This window comes from Capsicum annuum, chromosome 3, assembly GCF_002878395.1.
Source record: "Capsicum annuum cultivar UCD-10X-F1 chromosome 3, UCD10Xv1.1, whole genome shotgun sequence".
Taxonomy (NCBI): Eukaryota; Viridiplantae; Streptophyta; class Magnoliopsida; order Solanales; family Solanaceae; genus Capsicum; species Capsicum annuum.
Window position 1 is genome coordinate 224,065,114 of NC_061113.1, and position 24,204 is coordinate 224,089,317.

Consider the following 24,204-nt stretch of genomic DNA (forward strand, 5'->3'; position numbering starts at 1 on the left):
GTATTTTTGTATTAAGTTTACTATGTTACTTCTAATTAGTCGTTGTAAGTCATTTAAGACATATATGCTTTGCTACTCAATCGGGATTTTACTATATTACCCCTAATTAATTATTATGACCATGTAAGCTTTGTGTCACTTAAATTTGAACAAAAGAAATATTATAAAGCACATTAATTAATAAGTTAAGTTATCTAAAAAATATAATTAGCTATCAACGACACAAAATTCTGGACAAGGAGAGTAACATATATTATTCAAAAATTACATAAAAAGTATTAGAAATTACAATAATTAACAGCTTAAAATATCTAAAAATAATTTAATTTGTTATATATTTCAAAAAAAATGTAAAAAAAAAATTATAAATCACAATAATTAACAACTTAAAATTTTTTAATCACAACTTAAAAAATATTCGGTTGACTCTCGAAATTATATTAGTATCACTTAATTATAATTTGAAGAAAATTATCATAACTCACAAAAATTTAAAACTTAAATTATTTTACAAATATAATTGGTTATCCATACCACAAAAGTTTGGACAAGAAAAATAATGTATATTATTTGAAAATTAAATAAAAATTATGATAAATCATAATAGTTAACAACTTAAATTATCTAAATACATATTAAAAGTATGATTGATTATCTATATTCTATTTTTGTCATATAAATTCCGAAAAAAATAACATATATTGAACTCGTGCTAAATCTCGGATGAATTTTAGAATGTATATGCAATCTTCTTTTAAAAAAAAAATTGTTTAAATATATCAAGATTGAAAAGACAAGTTCTAATACAACACATTAAATAGTGTATAAGAAATAATATTAGTATGAATAATACCAGCATTACTAATACAAGCATTAATAATGCAAACATTACTAATACATTTTATTTCAAAATTATTTTTATACACTCTAACAAATAACTCCTACGTTTCAATGAAAAGAACATATACAAAAGCAAAATTCGATAAAAATATTACAGAAGTATGTTTTATTGTGTTTTCAAAGTCAAATAACTTAAATTTAAAACTTATAGTTTTTATATTTATATAATTTTCAATACACTTAAAATTTAAATTTAAAATATTAATTTAATTTTAACTTCAAAGAAAAAGTTAATAAAAGGAGAAATGAAAGCAAAGAATGTTTATGTCGGCTTAGTAGGGGAATACAATACAATTTTAACCTTTTAGTTATAACCCACATGTAATGTAATATGTAATGACTAGATAATCATTTATCTTTTTCAATAATTATTCTCTATTTTATACGGCAGGTGTCAAGTCTTGTGTATCAATTTTAATCTCATATTTTATACTTAATGTAACAAATTTCAGTCATATAATTAAAAAATTAAACTTCAAAATGCAGAAAATTATGTTATTTATATAAGTAAGTTATACATGATTATCTTGTGGAATAATTTAGCTTCTTCGAAAATACTATCAAGTAGTTAATATATTTTGTGTATCCATATTTTATAATTTACATTGACATCAATCTAACTTATAATACATAATTAAAATATCTTAATATTGGCCCTGACACGAGTCATGCTCTAAGTTTTAGAATAAAGCTTGGTTGATCACAAACAATTGGGTAACGAAACGGTTGATTCAACGACTCCTTTAACTCTAGTTTTTGATACCTTTCCACCATTAAACCTTCCATTTCTACTTTACTACGCCAACACATTTTGTCGTCGTGAGATAATCCTTGCAGGTTGACAGTCGGCGCCGCTGAGAATTTGGATCCAAATACATTATGTAAAAGATGACTGATTTTCTGCTGGCTGATTTAGGTTTTGCACTAACTCAAAAAAAATTACTAGGAATTAGGAATGTGATTTGATTAATATTTTTTTAATTAATTTTTTAGTTTTATTTATTTCTGTACCTCTTAATTTTGAAATAACTAATGATAAAAATATTGTTAAAAAATAATTAATTACCTCTTCATCTTTTAAACATGCAAATCGTTTTGAGATAAAACTTTATCAAATATATCAAAGTAATTTGAGACGGGGAACATATAAAATTAAGTTTTATTATGATGTTGTAAAGGGTCTCTACTTGCTTGCCTGTGGGATTAGAAGGATGAGAATGGAGGAATGAGACATTCTTGTAGGAGAAAAAGCTAGATTGTTGGAGGTTCAAGGTTTGCTGATTTTTAAGCTAATGGAGTTGGTATGGAAATTGTTGTTTTGATTAAGGCTGTGTTTGGTATTCAATTTTTTCGGTATTTGGTTGATCAAAATAATTTTGAAAAATATTTTTTATTTTACGAAAACAAGTTGTTTCAAAACAAGAAAAATGACACTGTTAATAAAAATAGGAAAAGACAAGTAACATAAGTGATGGACATACTCCAACTTTGAAATGTATATCCGGACACCTCAACTTGATTTCAACTAGACACCTCAACTTGATTTCAACTGACAATCGAACACTTCAATCATTCTCACTATGTCTCGTGGATAGCTGATATTGACGTGACACTTATAGAACTTACATCTTTATGATTTGGTAAAGGGTGTCAACTTGTTTGTCTATGGGAGGTTGCGAATGGAGGGAAGGAGGGGGAGGAAAATGGGTTTTTTGAGAATGTTAGGAAAAGGACGAGGATCTATTATACTAGCCTTGCTTTGTTTGCCAAAAGCTGTTTCCGTGGTCACATTTGAATTATTAGCAAGAAGAAATGGGTTAGTGAGATGTCCCATTTTTCCTACAGATATATAGACAAATCTATTATCTGTCCGATAAATGAGAAAATAAAAGGAGGTCATTTTGCTAATTACAAACTTGAAGAAGATTGGACATTTTGCTAAATGCAAACTTAAAAAGGCTTAATAGCCAAATTTTCTCGAAGAAATGCAGAATCTAGTAAAGTTAGGAAAATCTCCCATGAAAATACCATTTCACTCCATACTAGTTATGAAACAACTTTAATTTTCAAGCTCAAGACTTTAAGGTCCGTTTAATAAAGTCATTGTAAGTGAGCCTATGAGAAATAGTAGCTGTTATGAAACAGAATGTTCTGAAGCCATTTTGTTCAGGTTCGAGCCCTATTATCTTTAAGAAGCAATTTTGCATCACAACATGTGGATCATAGTACATTGACTTCCCAAATAAATGTCAAAAAAGAATCAAATCCATAGTTTAAAGTGTTCCAAATGACGAATATATTAGTTCCAAGAAACTCGAGATTGATAAATTACACTATTGCATTAACTGTATACAACACTAATTTACAATACACTATTACATGGAATTACTATTAATGAACAAAATCATAACTAGCTGATAGATTTCCAAACCCCTGTGCCTGTTTCAATTGCCACGCCAGAGATCATCTTTGATATCCTACAGGACTAGTGCCGGCTAACTGTTGCTCTGAGCTTCTACACACGCTGAATTCTCTTCCCTTCTCCGATCATGCATATACAAAAGCAAGCAAGCAAGCCTTTGACAGACACATTTCATGCATATTCATGTCACACCCCTTGGAAGTGGAGACCATTTGGCACAGGCTCAAGTATCTCTACCGTTGTTTCAGGAGAATGGGGGTTTGATTCTGAAGGTTATGTAGTGATCACGGTTATCACACCCCTTTCGGGAAAAATAATGCAGACAATCATTTCTTGATGCACATATTTAACGATCTAAAGGAAATAAGATAACTGCTCCTTTTTCCTAGAACCGCCTTCTCCATATAGGTCATTCCACTGCTTCAGCTCACTCATTACAGATCCCTCAGAAGCAAAGCTAGCAGCAACCTACAAAAGAAAATGATTCATGAATATCTGTGTGTACATCCAAATTCAATGCAACAATAAAACTGGAGGAAATAAGTCCTTCACATACATTATTTGTGATTCCACAAAAGAAAACTAAAAATGGTTAAGTACTTGATTATTCCACGCCTTAACCTATATAAAACGGTCTCTTGGTTCATATTGCACTTTTATGTTAGAAAAACATGATCCTACGATCAGCCAAATATTGTCACTAATAACAAAGTAGAATAGCTAATTGCAACTTCTGTGGGTAGAACTGCCAACATGAAACTTAATTTCAAAAGCAAAGAGATACTGGAATGTTCACGAGTATAAGGAACACTATTTTCTTTATAAAGATAGTATATCCAAGAAGTGTACCGAAAACTGCAATTTCTGATCCAAGATTGGCAAAGAGTAGATATGAAATCAGCTGTAGGACCAAAATAAAGCTAAAGAAAGAAGTGCGTGCTTCGTATGGTCCAACCAAACAAGACCAGGAATATCTTTGTGATGTGGTTCAGCATCCTTGTGTTTTACAAATACTCAATGGACTGATAATATAAGGACTGGGTTACCTGATTCTTTGCCTGTCTCATGTCTTCCATGTTTAGAGGCCTCAAAGATATTACTCTTTCTTCTGCAGCTTCGTCTTTCTTATCTGAATGACCTTCTGCATTCTTCCCTTCTTCCGCTCGCCGCTTCTTTTCCTATGAGGAAGAAGAATAAATAAGAGAACACAAAGCATGCATAATAAAGCAGATAGTCAAAAAAGGTAAAGTTGAAGAAGAACAATTGGAAGCTAGATGGCATGTATTAATTACCAAATCTTTCTCTCTCTCTTGTTGTATAAGCTCTCTGACAGGCCGATAAGCTGCTGTTGTGCACAAATTCTGTTTTTCGAGATTAATGCCTTCAGTTATTTCCAGATAATAAGACGCATTTTTACATCATAGTGGAAAAAGAACATCACAAACCTTAAGATCACTTCCACTATATCCTTCGGTCATGGCTGCGAGCTCTTTATAATCAAGATCTTCTACCTTTTCCTTTGCTAGAAGAGTTCTCAAAATCTTCTCTCTATTCTCAACTGCAGGTAAACTGACCATAATTCTGCCCAACAGAAAACCAAATTTGAAAATATATGTCATGATAAGTCTGCCCAACAGAAAATCATAACTCTGCAATGTCATCATAAATTGAAAACGGTAGAAATGTTTCCTTAATGTCAAACTATAAATAGGAACCATTGTACATAGTAATATATCTGCAAAACAAATTGCTTTTTTAATAAACCTTCAGAAGATGAGGCAAGACTTCCTAACAAAGTCATTTGGGTGAGCAACATATCTCTGACAATAGAAGACTTCTTGTCACCAAGAGAAAACGATAATTGTTCCACTAGTCTAGCAGAAGATTATTAAGAGTTAACAGAGAGACATAATAAAATTCAGCATATCAGTTTTGTAGATTTTCAAATTTATGCTCAAGGTAGATAATCTCTATGAAGATTGCAATAAGACAATAAGATCTTCATCCAAAGAGTGGAGAAACTTAAGGCCATCAGCATGTAGTTCTAGTCAAAAAAGAAAAAAACAAATCTAGCTTTCTTTCTGCCTCTTGTTTCTCTTGTCTAGAACTTCATTCTTTGAGATGTAGGTGGATCAGCAGTAAAATTTCAAATTGTATACCATACTGGTGAAAATGAGTTCACAGGACTGGACAAAACAATTAAGCTAAGTAAATGATTAGTGCCGAGCTGTGGAATTACCTGCGCTCAAACCGTCTGATTATTGCTTCATCAAGGTCGAAAGGTCTGTTGGTTGCAGCAAGAACAAGAATACGCTCACCTGGTTTGGTCAATAATCCGTCCCAATGAGTCATAAACTCATTCTTAATTTTTCGCATAGCCTCGTGCTCTCCGACTCTTGTCCGCTGCCCAAGCATGCTATCAACTTCATCCACAAAAATGATCGTTGGGGAGACCTTCGCTGCAAGTGTGAAAAGGGCTCGGACATTCTTTTCATCTTCCCCGAACCATTTTGAAGTAATGGTTGACATTGAGACATTTATAAAGCTTGCTCCAGCTTCATTGGCTATTGCTTTAGCCAGCATTGTTTTCCCAGTGCCAGGTGGACCAAAGAGTAGTATACCTCTGCAAGGTTTAAGGAGTCCACCGTTGAAGAGGTCAGGTCTTCTAAGAGGAAGCATGACCAGCTCCTGAAGTGATTCTTTAGTTTCATCTAGGGCACCAATATCTGCAAATGTCACTCCAATCTCATTTGAAGGTATAACCTCTGGTCTTATCCGTTTCTCGAACTCATTGTCAGGAATAACTTCCTGTAGATATCATATCACGCATTGAAGCAAACAGAAGAAACACCAAATGAGGACTGAATTAACAAATAAAAGATCAAGGTGGACCGAATAGTCAAAGATATACTAAGATGCAAATCAGAGAATAAAAATGTGTATACATAGCGCCGGGATGTTGTTGAAACAAGTAGACAGCATTAGTATTTTTTGAGACAAGGGTAACTTAAATAGACAGCATTAATTTTTTTAGAGGAACATAAAGAGACATCCTAAATTTAGTCAGTATGACATTCAAGGGGGGAAAAGAAAGAATACAGCTATCAAGTTCAACTATATCAACTATTACCAACTGAAAGGTTCATTAAAAAGGGTTGTGATGATATTTTATCAGGTGCTGCACTTACCGGGGCCTTTGATGCAGATGAAATGTCTCCATCCTTTTTTGTTGGACCTGATTCACCCTTACTCTCAGATGTTGGGTTATCAGACTTTGTTTCAGGCTTTAATCCAATATCATCCACCGGAGTATCCTATTTTAGATTGAAAAGAGAACAAAATAAATCCCATCTCAGATAATTCCTCAAGTTTCAACAAAAAACACTAGAATGTAAAAGAAACCTTGGATTCAGCATTTGCCTCCATTTTGAGGGAGTCCCTGCAACCACTCTTTCCGTCCTGGAATACACTTAATCCATGGGACAAACTGCACCAGGAGCAGCATAGTAAACACATGAAACATAAAGTACGCAAAAGGAAAAGTAAGCTAATAACAATTGAAAGTTTGGCATCTACCTATTAGATGATATGAGGAGCTTCCCATTTCGATATTCTGGATCCTTGCTGTGCATCAAATGATATGATATAGCAGAGATAACAATTTCTTCTATGTAATTACTCAGCACCATTGTGTCAGCGTGGCAGATTGATCCTAGATCATCACATTCGAGGTCATTTGCTGCAAGCACCTCGGCAATGTGATTCTTGTTGTCTTGAAACTTGATCATCTTCATATCCTCTTCCAGTTGTGTTTTCCAGTCCGTAAGATGTGTCTCATCTTCAGGAGGCCTAATATCGATATTGTAAGGAAATAAAAGACTGAGTTTCTCATCTACTTCCTCACAATCATCTTCATGCTCAAACATCCTGGAGCCCAGAACCAACACTGATCCTGATAGTTTTTTCAGCATTCGATCAAAGAGTTTATAAGCTCTGGCGGATTGAAGATGTCTGTCAACATCCCTGATGTAGAGAATAACGCGGCTCGTTTCAGACATCGACACCAAAACCTGCAAGCAACCTCCTTATTTTAGTATTATTTAAAGATGAAACAATCAAAAAGTGAAGGATACTGAAAAGAACATATTCCATAAGAACACAGATACAAGTTCAGGGAATTTATAACCTTGAAAAGTGTCTGTAAGAAAATCTTTTCATCCAGCGACCAGCTGTTGATCCGCTTTAATGAAGCTACTGAAGAGGGAGAAACAAGAAATGGTAAGAAAATGATCTTCAATCATATGATAATATATTACAGGTTAATCAAAATTCGATGTCATGAATTTGACAGATGCAAATGCAAGAGATAAATCTAGAGATCCATTGCAGGTATAGTATCCAGTAAATCTGGTTGATGGTTAGATAGGAAATTTGATGAGATCCTCCAATAAAAGAAAACATTAAGATGCAATCCACATTTTAGTAAGAAGAAAATCAGAGCGAAAAAAAATATGATACTTTAAGATACTTAATGAATTTCTAAATAAAAAACTTTCTAACAATTATAAAGGAAAATTATGACTGCTAGTGACCCTGAACTCCATTCATAAACATGCAGGAAGCAAATAGCAAAGCCATGACAACTAAATCAATGTCATACAAGTGTCCCACCTGGACTTGAAGAAGAGGAGTCAGAGCTGATGCTACTTATATCAGAAGAAACAGAGGCAGTTCTGCGATGCTTTATACAGTTGCTGGCACCTTCCCTATTCCTGTATATCACAAAGGTAACGGTTAACATGAACATATCACTCCAATGACCTGCATTAATATCTGACTGATGAATAAAACTGCTATACCTTGATTTAGTGTCAAACATAGCTGGTTGCCTTGAATAGGAGCCTGCAAAAAAGAGAGAGTAAAATCTGTATATGAAGAGCATTTGGAAATGTAAAACAACATGAAAGTATCAAGCCTAAAATTTTGAAATCTAAAATTCTGGTTTGGTCTAGATTGAAATCAGAACCATTGTGCTTACTGGCTGCCGAGCTCTACATGAAAGATTGATGTTGAACTTCAGCAATTACTTGAACATTACAATTCTTTGTTTTTTGACGAATCGTTTGAACTTTACACTTAACAGCCTTTGCAGAAGTTCTCAACGATAAATTAATTCACGTTAGGACTTACAAAGTTAAAATCAGATTCGATCGCCTTTACTCGGACAAAAACTACTTGTGCACAAGATAAAGGTACTGTAAAAGCTGATGTACTATAAGAGTAAGACAACTACTATTTCATAATTTTATAAACATACAGAACCTTCTTTAAAAAATAAGGTATGCATAAACAAAATCAGCAGATCTGGAGATAAAAACAGTTTGTGATTCATACTCTTATATTTAAGTTTTGCAGATATATTCATTAATTTACATAAACAAGTTAGCACTGCATAGCTCTATATTATCAGAAACACAATTAAGTGTACCAAATTCTGAAGAACTTGGCCTTTTGTCATATACCTCCATTGTTCTCTCTTGCTGGAAGAATTGAAAACGAACCAAGCAAACTAGACAAACGTCCCAACGTGGACTCTGAGGTTGACCTCTTGAAACCCTACAAAAATAAAATGCTGAATAAGGTAATACTCCATTAGGGGTAAAATGATTCCTTTTTAATTATACTGAAAGTGAATGCAGATTCAACAGTTCAAGAAACATGAATAATGGGTCTGAAGACGACAACATTTTGCTCAACAAAGAATATAGTTTTCCTAGGAGAGTAAACATCAGTACTTACTGATTCTTTCTTGAAGATTCCATACTTGCTCTGCATCTGTAAATGATTGATCCATAGAATAGAATGAATAGAAGTATCAACAGAAGATATGTTAAAATACTGGAAAAGAATCCTCACACAATACCTTTAGAGAGAAGTCGGTTATATCTAATAGCAGCAGTTTAGCATCAAAATGATGCGCCAAAGCGTTCGCAAGTGTTTGCTGGTAAAGTTCTGCATTCATGTACCAGAGCACAGTCAAAGAGCTAAATGCAGATAATAACATACGAAGTTGAAAAGGATTTAAAGGCGAAAGGCATACCAGCAGGCCCTGAAAGTAATATGGCCCTACTTGCAGGAGAAAGATTTCTTGTATGTTTAGACACATCTAAGTGATTTAGATGAACGTATGCTGCACTTGTCAATAATACCCGTGTTCGTTCACTGTCAAAGTCACATTTGAGGGAGACTAATAAGTTCGATCCATTTTCAACATATATTCATAGAAATTATCAGAGAAGTAGAATGGGGGTAAAACAAATTGGAGACAGATATGTAGGAAAATATTTCAACTTTGACCAAGATCTTAGAGGAGCTACCACAATGAAATTTAGCATAACTCTCCAACAACAGAACATTTAGGTGAGGATCGAGACTAGGCGAAACTAAGCAGAAAAGACTACTCAATCTGTTTCACTTAGCGTCTTACTTCCCCTTTCAGTCTATTTCATGATAGAATGCAAAGTTTCTATATTTAGCAAGTTCTTTATTCCATCGTTCTCATGTCACTCTTAGTGACACAGCCTTATAGGAATGACATGGCATGTCTAAGACCACAATACAAAGGACATTTTTGATATCTTATGCACGCCGGTTGTTTAAGACTGCACAGATTTAAAGGTCTTCTTTACATTCTTATATAAAATAAAACCAGAGGGAATATTATATTTTAATGAGTTAGATAGAGCTGATCAATTTAAACACTCAGTGATTAACCTCAACTGCTTAAGCTTTAGTGGACAGAGTTGCATATTACCTTTATTGGTGGGAGATAACACGTAAATGGTAGAATATTCCTTCAAGCTTGACCCGAACATTATATTATATAAAAAAGGGCCTCTCCCATCTATCTATATGCTTATTAAACAATCGAGACTAGTAGAATGAAACTATTGAAAATTCATAGTCCAAGTCTTTCCTTTATAGTTTGTCCCGAAACTAATGACTCCGTTCTATATTTAGAAATAATTTTAACTTCAAAATTTTTCATTTTACTGTTAATGGAATAATTTATAACTACAGAAACGCATACAACATGTTGTAGACTGCAAGCAAGTACATGTTACCGGTGATGGACCTTCTAGTAGGTCCTGAAGATAGAACAGAAGAATGGTTTGCTTACTGAAGCGCGATTTTGGAAAATCATACATCTGAGATGCAAAGAGGATTACGAAAAAAACTGAATATGTGAAAGATCTACTTAGCAAGAGTAACATCGCATCGCTATATTGCTCGGACCCTTCAAAAATGTCTGACAGGTGTGTGACGGATTCTCCAAAAGTAGGTATTTTCTAAGAATCCAACATGGCTGTAACATCATTTTTGAAGAGTCCAAGTAACATAACCCCATCCCAGGACCACCAGTGTTCTACTTAGCAAGAGTAACTTTACCTATCCCTCAAAATTGGACAGGTCACATGGTGCCAGTTCAATCAAATCCAATAAAAAGTGAAAGTTAAGGGGATGTACAGAGACAAAACAGAAAATAGAAATTAAAAAGAAACTTATATCAAGAGATTTATAAACAATTATAAAATTTAAATAAATTGCATAGAGCTCCCAACTTAAGGATTCCAAATTCGAAAAAGATGCATAAAAAATGCGCCACAATGCACAGCAGGTGACAGGATCACAAACAAAAATCATGAGATCCAGGGAATCATCATAAAATGATCATTATTTTAAGAAAAGAAAAGACAAAAACAAACCAAACGAACTTGCACATGCTTTAATGGTCCTACCGTCGAAAACAAATGCTTTCAAAACATATTTCAATTTACAAACCACATATAATAATAAGATTACCTGAGATAATAAGGGAAGTCCTCAAAGGTGATTTTGGTATGCTTGCCATCAACAACAAGGCGTCGAAGTTCCTGTTCGATTTGGTCAGGGGTTATGCCTTCTGCAGCGCTTGTCCATTTATTAACAGCTTGTCCTGAAGCCAATCCAAGGCCAACTCCAACACCAACGCTCAATGCCGATAACAATACGTGCTTTTGTTCCATATTCACCAACACAAGAGATCTCTTTCTTCCTTTCTCTCTCTCTCTCTTTCTCTCTTTCTATGTATGTATATATATAAATAGTTGAGCAAAATGTAGAACAAAAATCAAGTTGATGGTATTTGTTGTTGTTTTTATATAAAAAAATGTGTTTGTATGAATGGGAAATGTAAGGGAGGAAATAGAAGGAGAGAGAAAAGTGGGAAGGAGACGTTGGTGGATTCTTTGAAGACAAATAAGGAAGAGTAACAACTAATAATGACAGGTACTAACAACTTGATCTATTGATCCCACTGCCCGCTGTTTTTCTCTTTCTCTCTCTCTCTCCCTCTGTTTTATTATGTTATCTTTGCGTCTCTCTCAATTTATAGACTTAAAGAGAGTGAAGGACGTGAATTCTGAGCCCCCCATTGACCTCTTGACTCATTGTACCAACCTTTTTTTCTTTTCTTTTCCTTTCCTTTTCTCCTTTCTTTTTTTTAAAAAAAATTTAAACTTGTTATACTAATTTTTTTTGTTTTTATTGACTGCTCTTACTTTTCTTAAGATGGCTGTCAGTAATCTTTTACTTTTTTTACCCAACGCCCCTTTCCCTCCGGTTTTGACTACCACATTTGCTTTCGTATTCCTTCATCTTATTTTAATTATCATAGTTTGATTGGTGAGACTTATAGATACGTAATTTTTTATCCAATCGAGTTTTGATCTATTCTTTTTAAATTAGTTATAATTTTTATTTTATTTTTTTAAGTATAAAAAATAATTAATTAATATTTTTTATTATTAGTAGTAGTATTTAGTTTTTATATAATTTATTTATTAATTAAAAAATGAGATCATTATCTTATTTATAAAAAAAAATTCAAAATTTAAATCCTAAATTACTCTCCCAAAATCCTTCTATTTAAGGACTCCCCAACCCCAGGAAATGGGCGTATATTATCTATCAGATTTTTACACTGTATCAAAAAAAAAAAAGGAGAAAAGTGAGTAGAGGGAAAAATCAGTCATTGAAGTTGGAATTACGTTGAAGTTTCCAGATACGATATTCTCACCTTTTATGCAATTCAAATCCTTCAGATTCTTCTTTAATCGTGTACCATATATATTATGAATTTGATTGTGAAAAAGCATGTATGAAAATGTTGAAATGGTGTTTATTCACTTATTGTTATATATCTCCACAGTTGTCATTTGGATAATATAATAAAAAAGGAATTTTCAAAATCATTATTACAGTATATGTTCATATTTTTGTATTAGATAAAAACTCCTCACTACAATGTAAATAATTCCGTGTAGAGATTTTTGTGTATATAAATTTGCTTGTTTGTGTAAATTTATTTATTCTCTATAATTGCAAAAGAAAGAAAAGAAAAGAAAAGGGATACTGCCATATATACTCACATATACTTCACTCTACAGGAGATCCCTCCATTTTTTATTTTTTTTATTTTCTCACATACACGCACAAACGAAAGAGTCTATGCACAATACACAATCATCTGAAAAACGCATAAATGCTAACACAGTCACTGAAAAATCATCAAATCTGACCCCCTATGGTCGGTTCCGGCGAACCAACCCGCCGGAAAAATGTCATCGCACGTCACCCCCGTTTTCCTCCTTTCCCGTCAGCAATTCCGGCGACAAACTCGTCGGAAACCATCCAAAAACCGTCAATCCCGTCCCTTCACCCGGACCCACCAGCGAAATCCATGCCAACGCTATCGTTTCTTTTTTCTAAAACATACGTACAACTCCACTTTTGAATAAAAAAATAATTTTTCGGATTTGGTTTTATTCGAAATTGAATTTTAATTTATATGTTTTGTAAAAAATTGTGTTTTGTGATTTCTGAATTTTGTTTAAAGTTGAGTTTCAAACTGTGTTTTGTTAAAAAATAAAAACAAAAGAAAAAATTTAACATCTGGGTTTGTTCAAAAATTGAATTGTGAGAAATGGGTAATAGATTTATTAACATGAATAAGAAGAAAAAGGGTCCAAATGAAGGTTTTCTTTTTGTACAAATAAACAATGGATATTAAAAAAAAAAGACCGTAAAGTTGCTTATTTCTTTTTATCAATTTGTTTTGTGTTCTAAGGTTGTTTGAAGTCCATTTAAAGTAAGTTTAGACTTGTGTGTAATGTAATTTGTATTGGTTATTCCATGTGATATTTAAAAATGAAGTTTTATATAATTTACTACTGTTTTGTACTTTGATTCGGAATGAAATTTATGATAAGGGATAAATGAATTTTAAAGAGAATAAAATTAGGGAATTATAATAAAATTGGCTTAGTATTGATAGTTTTATATTTTATTTTATTAGTTTATAGTTTATTGTTTTTTTTTAGTTTTTTATTCAATATTATTAATAAATTTGAGAATTATTTTTACTAAACTAATTAATTAATCATTCTAAATAAATTTTGCTCAGATTTATTATTAAAGTTAGATAATGTTTTGATAGATCAAATTGTCACGATTTTACAAGAAATAATTTAAAGCCTTATAAACCTAAGCAAATTTCTTAAACACGTGTAAAATTTTTTGTTTCAATTAAGAATGTGGCACACACATCTTTCTGAGACATTTAAAATTTAAGGATGCAATAATGCACCTTGATAAATAGTTAAAAAAATATTTTTTATCGATTTATTTAATATAAGAGGCATAGATAAATATTTTTAGTATATTGAAAATGAGCGAACTTAGGCCTTAACATTATTTAATAAAATAGTTTAAGTCAAGATAAGCCAATAAAAGTAACCGTGCAGACCAAATAAGAGTCATTTCCTTTTTATTAGGGATTCGAAAAGGTGACTTGGAACACCATAACTCAATTCTAAGTGGCGACTCTGTAAATAAACTAATCCCTATTCAATATCGTCACTTTAATTGTAAAAACCATTCGACTCCAATCCTTTCGAGCGAAAAAGGGGTGTGACATTACTAAGGTTCCGTTTGGTAAGAAGGAAAATATTTTCGTAAACAATTAAGTGTTTTTCTTACTTATTTTCTAGTGTTTGGTTGGAAAGAAGAAAATATTATCCCAAAAATATTTAGTTATGATGTAGTTAAACACTACGACATCGTACTCAAACCCGTACCATTTAATACGAACCTGAATCTCTATATCGAGACTCGACCTGACCCCAACACCAACTCAAGACATGACTTGACCCGGACACCCAATCTTGACCTCAACCCTAACTCAAAAGTTGATTCTTAACCCAACGTTGGTCTAACCCTAACTCGGGACTTGACAACTGACCCGAGATCTGATATCGACATAAGACCAACCTCGACCCTGATCCTAAACTAAGATCAGAGATCTAACCCTGATTCAGGTACCAACCTTGACCCCCACCAACAAGACTATGTTTTAAGTTAATGATTGGGATTAGGTACCGGATTAAGGTCAGGGTGGGTCTCGATATCGGGCTTAGAATCAAAGAGTTGGGTGATGGATCTTGTCTCAGATCGGGATAGAAGTCGGGGTTGGGTCAAGACAATAATCAAGTCATAGGTCGAGGTCAGGTCGAGTATCGAATCAAGGTCGGGAGTTGGGTTCTAGTTTTGGGTCGAAAGTCATGTTCGAGGTCTAGGTCGGGAATTGAGTCACGAATATGGGTCTGGATTTGGATCTCGGGTCCAGGTCAAAGTTGGGGTCTAGAATCGAGTCCCATGTTGGGTCAGAAGTCGAGGTCAGGAATCGATTCCCAGGTTAGGGTCAGGAGTTAGATCTCAAGTCTGGGTTGAAGTTGAGGTATCGGGAATCGAGTCCCAAGTTAGGTCAGAAGTCAAGGTTAGGAATTGATTCTCAGGATATATAGGTCAGGTCGAAAGTTAGATCTTGGGTCGCGAGTCAAGTCCCTAATCGGAGTCGGGTGGTGAGGTTACGTTGAAAGAGAATTTTGAAAAATATTTTTCTTACATTGTGGGAAAATAAACCCATTTGTAAAATATTTTTCAAAATATTTAAACCAACCAAAATTGAGAAGATTGAAAAAACATTGTCTTTTGCACCAAACACACCCTAAATGTTAGTTTGAAAGTTGAAATATCAAATGGCAATTCATCCCAGAGTGCCTCAGCTTAGGGAGGAGTCAATAACTAGTTATTATGTGGTGCTTATTTTCAGTTGTGATAAAGTTGTAATTACAATATTTTATTTTCATAATTTCATTATTGATCATGATCTAATAACTAGGTTCAATCAAGTTATTTCTCTCCTAGATACTACTATTTGCTTTCAACCATTTTTTCTCTTTATGCCTAATGAAAGTACTCCTAGGGCCACTAAACTTCAACAAAAAATTATTTATTTAACCAACTAGCTATGGAAAATCATTTAGTGAAGTTTGGTGCTAATTCACTAGAACTAGACTTTTCATGCATAAGTCAACTTATAACTTCAAAGTATTGAGAGGGTTGAATATAATGGATTAAATTATATCGTACTAATAAAGATTTATTCAAAAATGATACTTTCAATTCTATGTTGGGTTACTTCTAAAGACAAAAGAATGTTAGCTAAACATAATAATTAAAATCGATGAATAGCACTTGAGATTGCTAAATTTTTCTCCAAACCTTCGACCATTCCAATTTTATCATTGATTATTACTTGATTAGGAATTAACGTCAACTTATAGATGAGTAATTTTTGACTACATTCATTTAATTAATTAATTACCAAATTATAAAGCCGTCATTACTTTACGGGGACGGTTGCAAAAGCTTATTTGGGCACATGCATTGCTTCTTCTCATAACTTTATTTCTTTTCTTTTTGACCTTTCCACATAAGACGAAGACTTTTAATTAATTGCATGCACTACTACAAACATGTAAGTTTTAACAAATTAATAATTAAAATTGGGTATGTACTATAGTATTTTTGGTGAGGGTATTTACATTTCCATTTTATAAAGTGCTTTCTATATCTATCTAGATAGCAATAATTAGTTGAACATGGCGTAGAAGCTGTTGAGTTGTACTTATGTATATAGCTCAATTTAGTGATTGTACCACCTTTTAATATTTATAATATCAATGATGTTAAATAATCAAAGCAAAATATTAAACTTAATGATAAAACGCTACCAGAGAGAAAATAAAGATATATAGTAGTAGTTCTTTTCTTATTTCTCATCTCTCATCTATCTATTTATGTACAATGGAAGGCTATATATATAGAGACAAATTACAAACTTCTCCACTAAGCTAATGGAAAAGCTTATTTTACAAGAATGTTTTTGTGCATCTTGTTTTACAAGATTGCCTTGTGTATCTTGTCTTACAAGAATGCCTTGATACATTTACATGGGCATCCATAACATATTATTGAATATCTAACACTCCCCTTTGGATGTCTATGTAGAGGATAATATAGTAAATACGCATTTAAATGCTACCTCATTAAAAACCTTACCAGGAAAAATTCAGTGGAAAAAAAAACTGGCTAAGGAAAAAAGAGTACAACGTGTAACGTATTCTTACTCCCCCTGATGAAGATCCCGATTCAACCAGTTCAGTCTTCGCATCCCAATTCTGTATACCATTTTCTCAAAGATTGAAGTTGGTAAGGATTTGATGAACAAATTTCTGGATTGTCACGGGAGCGGATCTGCTGCACATCGATATCACCATTCTTTTGAAGATCGTGCGTGAAGAATAGCTTTGGTGAAATGTGTTTCGTTCTATCTCCTTTTATAAAGCCTCCCTTTAATTGAGCTATACATGCTGCATTGTTTTAAAATATGACCATGGGTACCTTGATATCAAGCTTCAGGTCACATCTCTCTTTGATGGAATGTACCACTGATCTCAACCATATGCATTCTCTACTTACTTCATGGATTGCTATTATCTCAGCATGATTAGAAAAAGTAGTAACGACGGACTATTTTGTCGATTGCCATGATATTGCAGTATCTCCGTATGTAAACACATAGCCTATTTGAGACCAGACTTTATGTGGGTCAGATAAATAATCTGCATCTGCATGACCAACAAGATCTGGACTAGCTTTGTTAGTATAAAATAGGCCCATATCAATAGTCCCTTTTAGGAACCTCAATATATGCTTAACTCTGTTCCAGTGTCTTCGCGTAGGGGAAGAACTATACCTCGCTAGCAAATTAATAGAAAATGCTATATCTGGCCTTGTTACATTAGCGAGGTACATAAGTGCACCAATAGCACTGAGATATGGTACTTCGGGATCAAGAATCCCTTCACCCTATTCCAGAGGTCGGAATAGATCTTTACTCACTTCGAGGGATCGAACAACCATTGGAGTACTTAATGGATATGTTTTGTCCATGTAAAATCTTTTCAAAACCTTTTCGGTATAGGCAGTTTGATGAATGAAGACCTCGTCTGCTAAATGTTCAATTTGCAAATCAAGATAAAGTTTTGTCTTTCCAAGATCTTTCATTTTGAATTCTTTCTTTAGATATTCAATTGCCTTTTGGACCTCTTCTGGAGTTCTGATGAGATTTATATCATCCACGTAAACAGCGAGTATGACAAACCCTGACTCCATTTTCTTAATGAAAATACAAGGACAAATAACGTCATTTATGTATCCTTCATTTTTCAAGTACTCAGTTAGGCGATTATACCACATACATCCTGATTGTTTTAGTCCATACAGCGATCTTTGTAATTTGATTGAATATAATTCACGACACTTTGAACTATAGTTTTAGGCATTTTTAATCCTTCTGAAATTCTCATGTAAACATCAATATCATGTAAACTATAAAGATAAGCTGTAACCACATCCATTAGATGAATTTCAAGATTTTCATGTACAACTAGACCGATGAGGTATCAAAATGTTATTGTATCCATAACAGGTGAATATGTTTCTCCATAGTCGATACTGGGTCTTTGAGAGAATCCTTGTACAATAAGGCGTGCCTTGTATCTTATAATTTTATTTTTCCTCATTTCTTTTACGTACGAAGACCCATTTATAGCCGACTGATTTTACACCATCTAGAGTTTGGACTACAGGTCCAAAAACCTCTCGTTTAGCAAGTGAGTTCAATTCCGATTGAATTGCCTCTTGCCATTTTGGTCAATCTTTTCTTTGTCAACATTCCTCGACAGATAGAGGTTCAAGTTCCTCATTGTCTTGCATGATATTTAGTACGACATTATATGCAAAAATATTATCCACCGTAGTTTTCGATCGATCTAAATTTACCTCATCATTAGTAGGACTTAGTGAAAGTTCTTCATTCACTTGAGTCTCGGATTCTCCAATTTCTTCAGGAATATCATGATTAATCAGATTTTGGGTCTCTTCAGGAGAATCTTTTATAATATTTTCTTTATCATTTTTCGCACTTTTTTTCTAGGATTTTTATCCTTTGAACCCAAAGGCCTACTATGCTTTAAGCATGTTTGGGATTCAGAAGCTATTACATAAGAAGACGGTTCTTTTGAAACTTCAATTCGGACAGGCACATTCACTGCAGGGATATGTGACTTGCTTATCCTTTTTGAATCAGTAAATACATCTGGTATTTGATTTGCTAATTTTTGTAAGTGAATGATCTTTCGGATCTTACTTTCACGTGTGGGAGTATGTGGATCAAGATGAGATAATGATGAAACTTTTCATGCAATTTCTCTTTTAAGTTTACATTTTTCTCCCCTAATTGTCAAAAATTTATTTCATCAAATCGACAATCTGCAAATCGAGCAGTAAATAAATCTCCCGTCAATGGTTCAAGATAGCGAATTATAGAGGGTGACTTAAACCCAATATATATTCCTAACTTTCTTTGGAGGCCCATCTTAGTACGCTGAGGTGGTGCTACTGGCACATATACAGCACATCCAAAAATTCGTAGATGGGAAATATTCAGCTCATGACCCAGGACCATTTGTAATGGGGAGTACTTATTATAATGAGTTGGCCTGAGACGAACAAGTGATGCTGCATGTAAGATAGCATGACCCCAAACAATAGTGGGCAATTTCATTTTCATAAGTAGTGGTCTTGCTATCAATTGTAGGTGCTTAATAAATGACCCAACAAGGTTATTTTGAGTATGAACATGAGCAACAGGATGTTCAACTCTTATCCCAACTGACATACAATAAATATCAAAAGCTTGGGATGTAAATTCTCCAGCATTATCGAGACGAATAGCCTTAATGGGATAATCTAGGAATTGCGCCCTTAATTGTATTATTTGTGCCAATAATTTTGCAAATGCCTGGTTGCGAGATGACAAGAGACACACATGCGACCATCTTGAAGATGTGTCTATTAAGACCATAAAATATCTAAATGTCCCACTATGTGGGTGAATAGGCCCACATATATCCCCATGTATACGTTCTAGAAATTGAGGGGATTCGATGCTAACTTTCAGTGGCAATGGCCTAGTTATCAGTTTGCCTTGATAACAAGCAACACATGAAAATTCATCAATTGTAAGAATCTTCAGGTTCTTTAACGGATGCCCTTTTGAATTTTTAGTGATTCGTCTCATCATTATTGAGTCAGGATGGACTATTCGATCATGCCAAAGCACAAATGAATTTAGATCGATAAACTTCTGATTTACGATAGAGTGTGCTTCAATTGTACTAATTTCAGCATAATATAAGCCGGAAGACAAAGTTGGTAATTTCTCCAACATTTGTTTTTGACCTAAGACATTCTTGGTAATGCGAAGATATTTGACATTCATTTCATTTATTGTCTCAGCATGATATCCATTTCGACGGATATCTTTAAAACTTAATAAGTTTCTTGGGGATTTAGAAGAGAACAGTGCATCTTCTATAACTAATTTTGTCCCCTTAGGCCGAAATATAGTAGCTCTTCCGGAGCCTTCAATTAATTATGAATTACTAGAAATCGTCGTAACATTTTCTCTTCTTCTAAGTAAATGGGAAAAGTATTTTTCATCTTTAAATATTACGTGTGTAGTCCCGCTATCAATTATACAAATATCGTCACAATCGATTAGTGATCCAAATAAAATTTGAGGAGTGTCCACATTCTTTAAATATTATTGAAATTTTTTTGTAGAAGCTAGTGCTGATAACGTGTTAAATAATCAAAGTAAAATATTAAACTTAATGGTGCAACACTAATAGAGAGAAAATGAAGATAGTAGTAGTTCTTTTCTTGTTTCTCATCTCTCATCTATCTATTTATGTACAATGGAAGACTATATATATAGAGACAAATTACAAACTTCTCAACTAAGTTAATGGAAAAGCTTATTTTACAAAAATGCTTTTGTGCATCTTGTTTTACAAGATTGCCTTGTGTATCTTGTCTTACAAGAATGCCTTGATACATTCACATGGGCAGCCATAACATATTATTTAATATCTAACAAATGATTAATTATATATAGATGCATAAGTGGTCCAGACGTACATGTCCGTTTGTAGTAGTGGTACAGGTGCAACTTGTGAGTCCCAATTATTGAGAATTTGTCCTCCACTTTCAACGATCATTACATAAGTTTGCAGTTTGCTTAGTAAACTAAGACAAAAATTGAAAATTCATATTGCTTAAAAAGTTTATTTTCCTCATGACATTTTCGTAAATTACGAAAAGCAATTAAATGATTACAAGCAAGGGACCTAGGCTTTATCTTACTAATTTTAATAAGCTGACGACGAGCTTCAATTTTTTAAAAAAATTGTAATATTCATTTCTCTAACATATGTACATCAAAATAAATGTAAGACTTTACTTTGTTATTAAGTTTTTCAATGTTGAGCTCTATGTTATACTCCTATATGGGTTCTAATTATTGCCCCAGCCTAGGGGTCAAGAGAAAGAGTGTTGTTCCTCTTAATTACATGTTATGAACAAATTACAACTCGTGAGTTATTTATTTATTTATTTTACATTGCATTAGGCTCAGAATTCATTTTTAAGAATCTAATTTTTAATAGCTTGACAGTACAATCCTATCGCTTTGGTAATTTCTAATAGAAGTAATGTAGCAGGGACAGATCTAGCTTGTAATATATGAGTTCTTTTGAATTCAATAGCGCGCTTTTGATATATTAAAAATTTCACTAATTAAATATAATAACTATAAATATTTGACTATGAATCTATTTATTATTGTTTGTTACCTTATCATTATAAGAAGTCATATATTTTAAATTTTGAATCGCTTATAAGGAAGAAGTTTATAGAATTATCTTGAGTGTAATAATATAATGCTTTATCTTTCTCTTCTCACCTCTACGTGAGACAATGACATGTCCTCTCTATTTAGAATCCATTGGACTCGACAGTCCCAATCTTAGTAATATAACTAACCCCAGTCCCTATACTATGTCAATATTTAATTACTAAACCTAAGTTAATTAGGCTCTACTATGTGTTCTGTTTATCATATAGTATAGAAACCTGCCTATTGTTTGGACAAATTTTCAAAATGTGCTTATTTGAAAAAAAATAAAAAAATCGTTAGAAATGTTTTTCCAGAAAAACAACTTTTTAGATTAGTATTTAGTTCGTATTTGACTAATCATTTCTAAAAATAATTTTGCCGATAGGCCAAAGTATCAAAAATGCATCTGAATTTTAATTTTTTTTTTCAATTTCTGAAAAATCAATTTCTGTTGCTAATCAAAAATATTTTTTCCTAAACTTGATCATGCACAGCAACTTTCTTGAGTAGTAGTATTTTGTAAAACATAAGCATTTTTAGTTTTCAGAAATTTGGGCAAGTTATAATAATAATAAAAAGGAGATGTAGTCTAGTCTGGAGAGAGAAACTAAAGTCAATGTTGGTCTACCACAAATGTGGAGTATATACTACAGCAAGTTAGACTTGGAGGTGACTTCTTTGAAATATAGAGGAAACCAACACTAAGAAAATGACAAGGGTGGGCTCCAAATTAAATAAAAATGGTTGATCATTTTGCCACTAGACCAACATATATAAAACATGCATGCCCATTAATTAGCCAATAAGAAGAGGAATATGGTCTTGGATCTTTTTCATATGGCAGTAGTATGGTCCAAGTAAATGGTGGCTCAGTGCTAACTGTTAACTGGGACAGTTAAGACTGTGAGCTGGTCCTCATGAGATCTGATGTTTCAACCAATAATAATATATAGTATGATAAGATATAGTAATATGATATAATATATGGATGAGTTGTATTTTTTTCTTCTCCTACGAGTTTATTTTAACTTAAGTTACCACAACTGTGCCAACATTGGTTGTGGTGCAGCGGATGGAGCTGCTCCACCCTTAATCAAAGGTCAAGGGTTCGACCTTGGGTGGAGAAAACTCCGTTGGGAGTGCTACCTCCGAATGGGGTTCTACCCGGAGCGAATCCGGATTAGTCGAGCTCCAATGTGGATACTGAACATCGAATGGAAAACAAAAAAAAAAAAAAGTTACCACAGCTGTCAAATTCATGCAGTATACTTAACCTAATTGTTTAAGTAGAGATGTCAACTTGATGGATATTTTGCAAGTTGCTAAAAGTATATTTAATTTTCTTTTATGATTAAAATTAATTTTTCATCTTATTAAATGGTAGACGTCCTTGACTTCTAAGTCTAACTGTCACAAAAATAATATCCTTTTACTACTTCAATTTTTTTTTTATTTGCTACTTGAAATTAAATAGCCTTTGACTAGCCAATTCTATGGCCAATATGCCCTTCCAGTATTAGTTATCTGAATTCTGATCTTTGCAGAATCTACATCCAATTTCAAATTTTCGTCTAAATATATTGAAAAATGTTTATCTTTGGAACTTCTAAATAGCTTTTTTTAAAAATAAAATGGAGGTAGGGGAAGGGGATATGGGGAGGGAATTAAACGCGTGAAATCAAACCCTAACCAACAAGGTGAAAGTTCAGATAGTCAACCAACTGAACGGCTAAGTTAAATAGTTAATTATTCATTCATTCTTAATTTCTGCAACTAGTTTTCCAAATTCTAGTACATCGATCATGTGGTTGTTAAATCTATAATCTCATCATGATGGATTAAATTTGTATACACTCAAGTACAATAATTTTTTTTTTAGCACTATATTAGTGTTTTTTTAAACTAGTTAGTTATAGCAGGTAATTCAAGCATTTTTATGTTACCAAATCAGGATTACTATAGACAGGTACTTATTGTTGTATATAGGTCACATATATTATCCTGATCGTGTAAAATATATGCCTCGATGCACATAGCTTGAATGATTTTATTGAACTAGAGATCTCAATCATTAGTTGCTCAGTATTCCATACATACATACATACATATACATACATATATATATACATACATACATACATATATATATATATATATATATATATATATATATATATATATATATAAAAGAGGTTCAATTGACATCGTCAAAAAATTACTAAATTGTGCAAATAAAAAAGAAAAATAAATTTTTGATGTATATATAAGTTGTCGAATCTCTTGATAAATTCTTGTGTTGATGTGGCAATGGAAATTCAAATGATTAGAGTGTTCAAATCCTAGGCGTGACATAAATTATTGACTCCATACATGAATTTACGTTTCATTTGCCGTTTGATATTCAATTTAAGATTTGACAAACGCAAATTCAAATAGGAAAATTCCACTTTAGAGGCAAAGCTTTCCTATATATCAAAGTCGATACTTCCCTTTTAAGGTTTCAGTTATAACCCAACAGATGCAGAGAACTAATTAGGCTAAAGTAGGTAAAAAGAAGGTGGCCAGAAAGTATACATATATGTTATGTTGTGAATTGTGATATGAACTTTTGTTTCAGTATTGGAATCTCTAATAA

The 24,204-nt window shown here is 33.0% G+C and overlaps 1 protein-coding gene across 2 annotated transcripts; it reads right to left on the minus strand.

The window, feature by feature from the left end:
* Positions 1-3,172: 3,172 nt before the first annotated feature.
* LOC107863184 lies at positions 3,173-11,735 on the minus strand. 2 transcript variants are annotated; one of them, XM_016709001.2, is made up of 16 exons: positions 11,186-11,735; positions 9,423-9,544; positions 9,246-9,334; positions 9,122-9,157; positions 8,845-8,938; positions 8,182-8,224; positions 7,994-8,094; positions 7,509-7,576; positions 6,899-7,392; positions 6,743-6,809; positions 6,511-6,636; positions 5,562-6,130; positions 4,768-4,903; positions 4,615-4,683; positions 4,369-4,500; positions 3,173-3,790 (listed from the first exon to the last, which is right to left on the minus strand). In XM_016709001.2, exons 1-16 carry the CDS (start codon positions 11,386-11,388, stop codon positions 3,677-3,679), a joined length of 2,463 nt encoding a protein of 820 aa, XP_016564487.2. In that variant the 5' UTR covers positions 11,389-11,735; the 3' UTR covers positions 3,173-3,676. The 2 variants fall into 2 exon arrangements, with proteins under 2 accessions (XP_016564487.2, XP_016564486.2); XM_016709000.2 differs by having other exon boundaries at positions 6,725-6,809.
* Positions 11,736-24,204: the final 12,469 nt, after the last annotated feature.

What these genes read in the sequence shown, in the direction of transcription:
- LOC107863184 (XM_016709000.2), bottom strand. Translation starts at nt 11,388, where the DNA reads ATGGAACAAAAGCACGTATTGTTATCGGCATTGAGCGTTGGTGTTGGA. An exon ending in TAACCGACTTCTCTCTAAAG is followed by an intron (nt 9,158 to 9,245) that starts GTATTGTGTGAG and finishes AATCATTTACAG; the next exon opens with ATGCAGAGCAAGTATGGAAT. An exon ending in ATAGTGGAAGTGATCTTAAG is followed by an intron (nt 4,684 to 4,767) that starts GTTTGTGATGTT and finishes CTCGAAAAACAG; the next exon opens with AATTTGTGCACAACAGCAGC.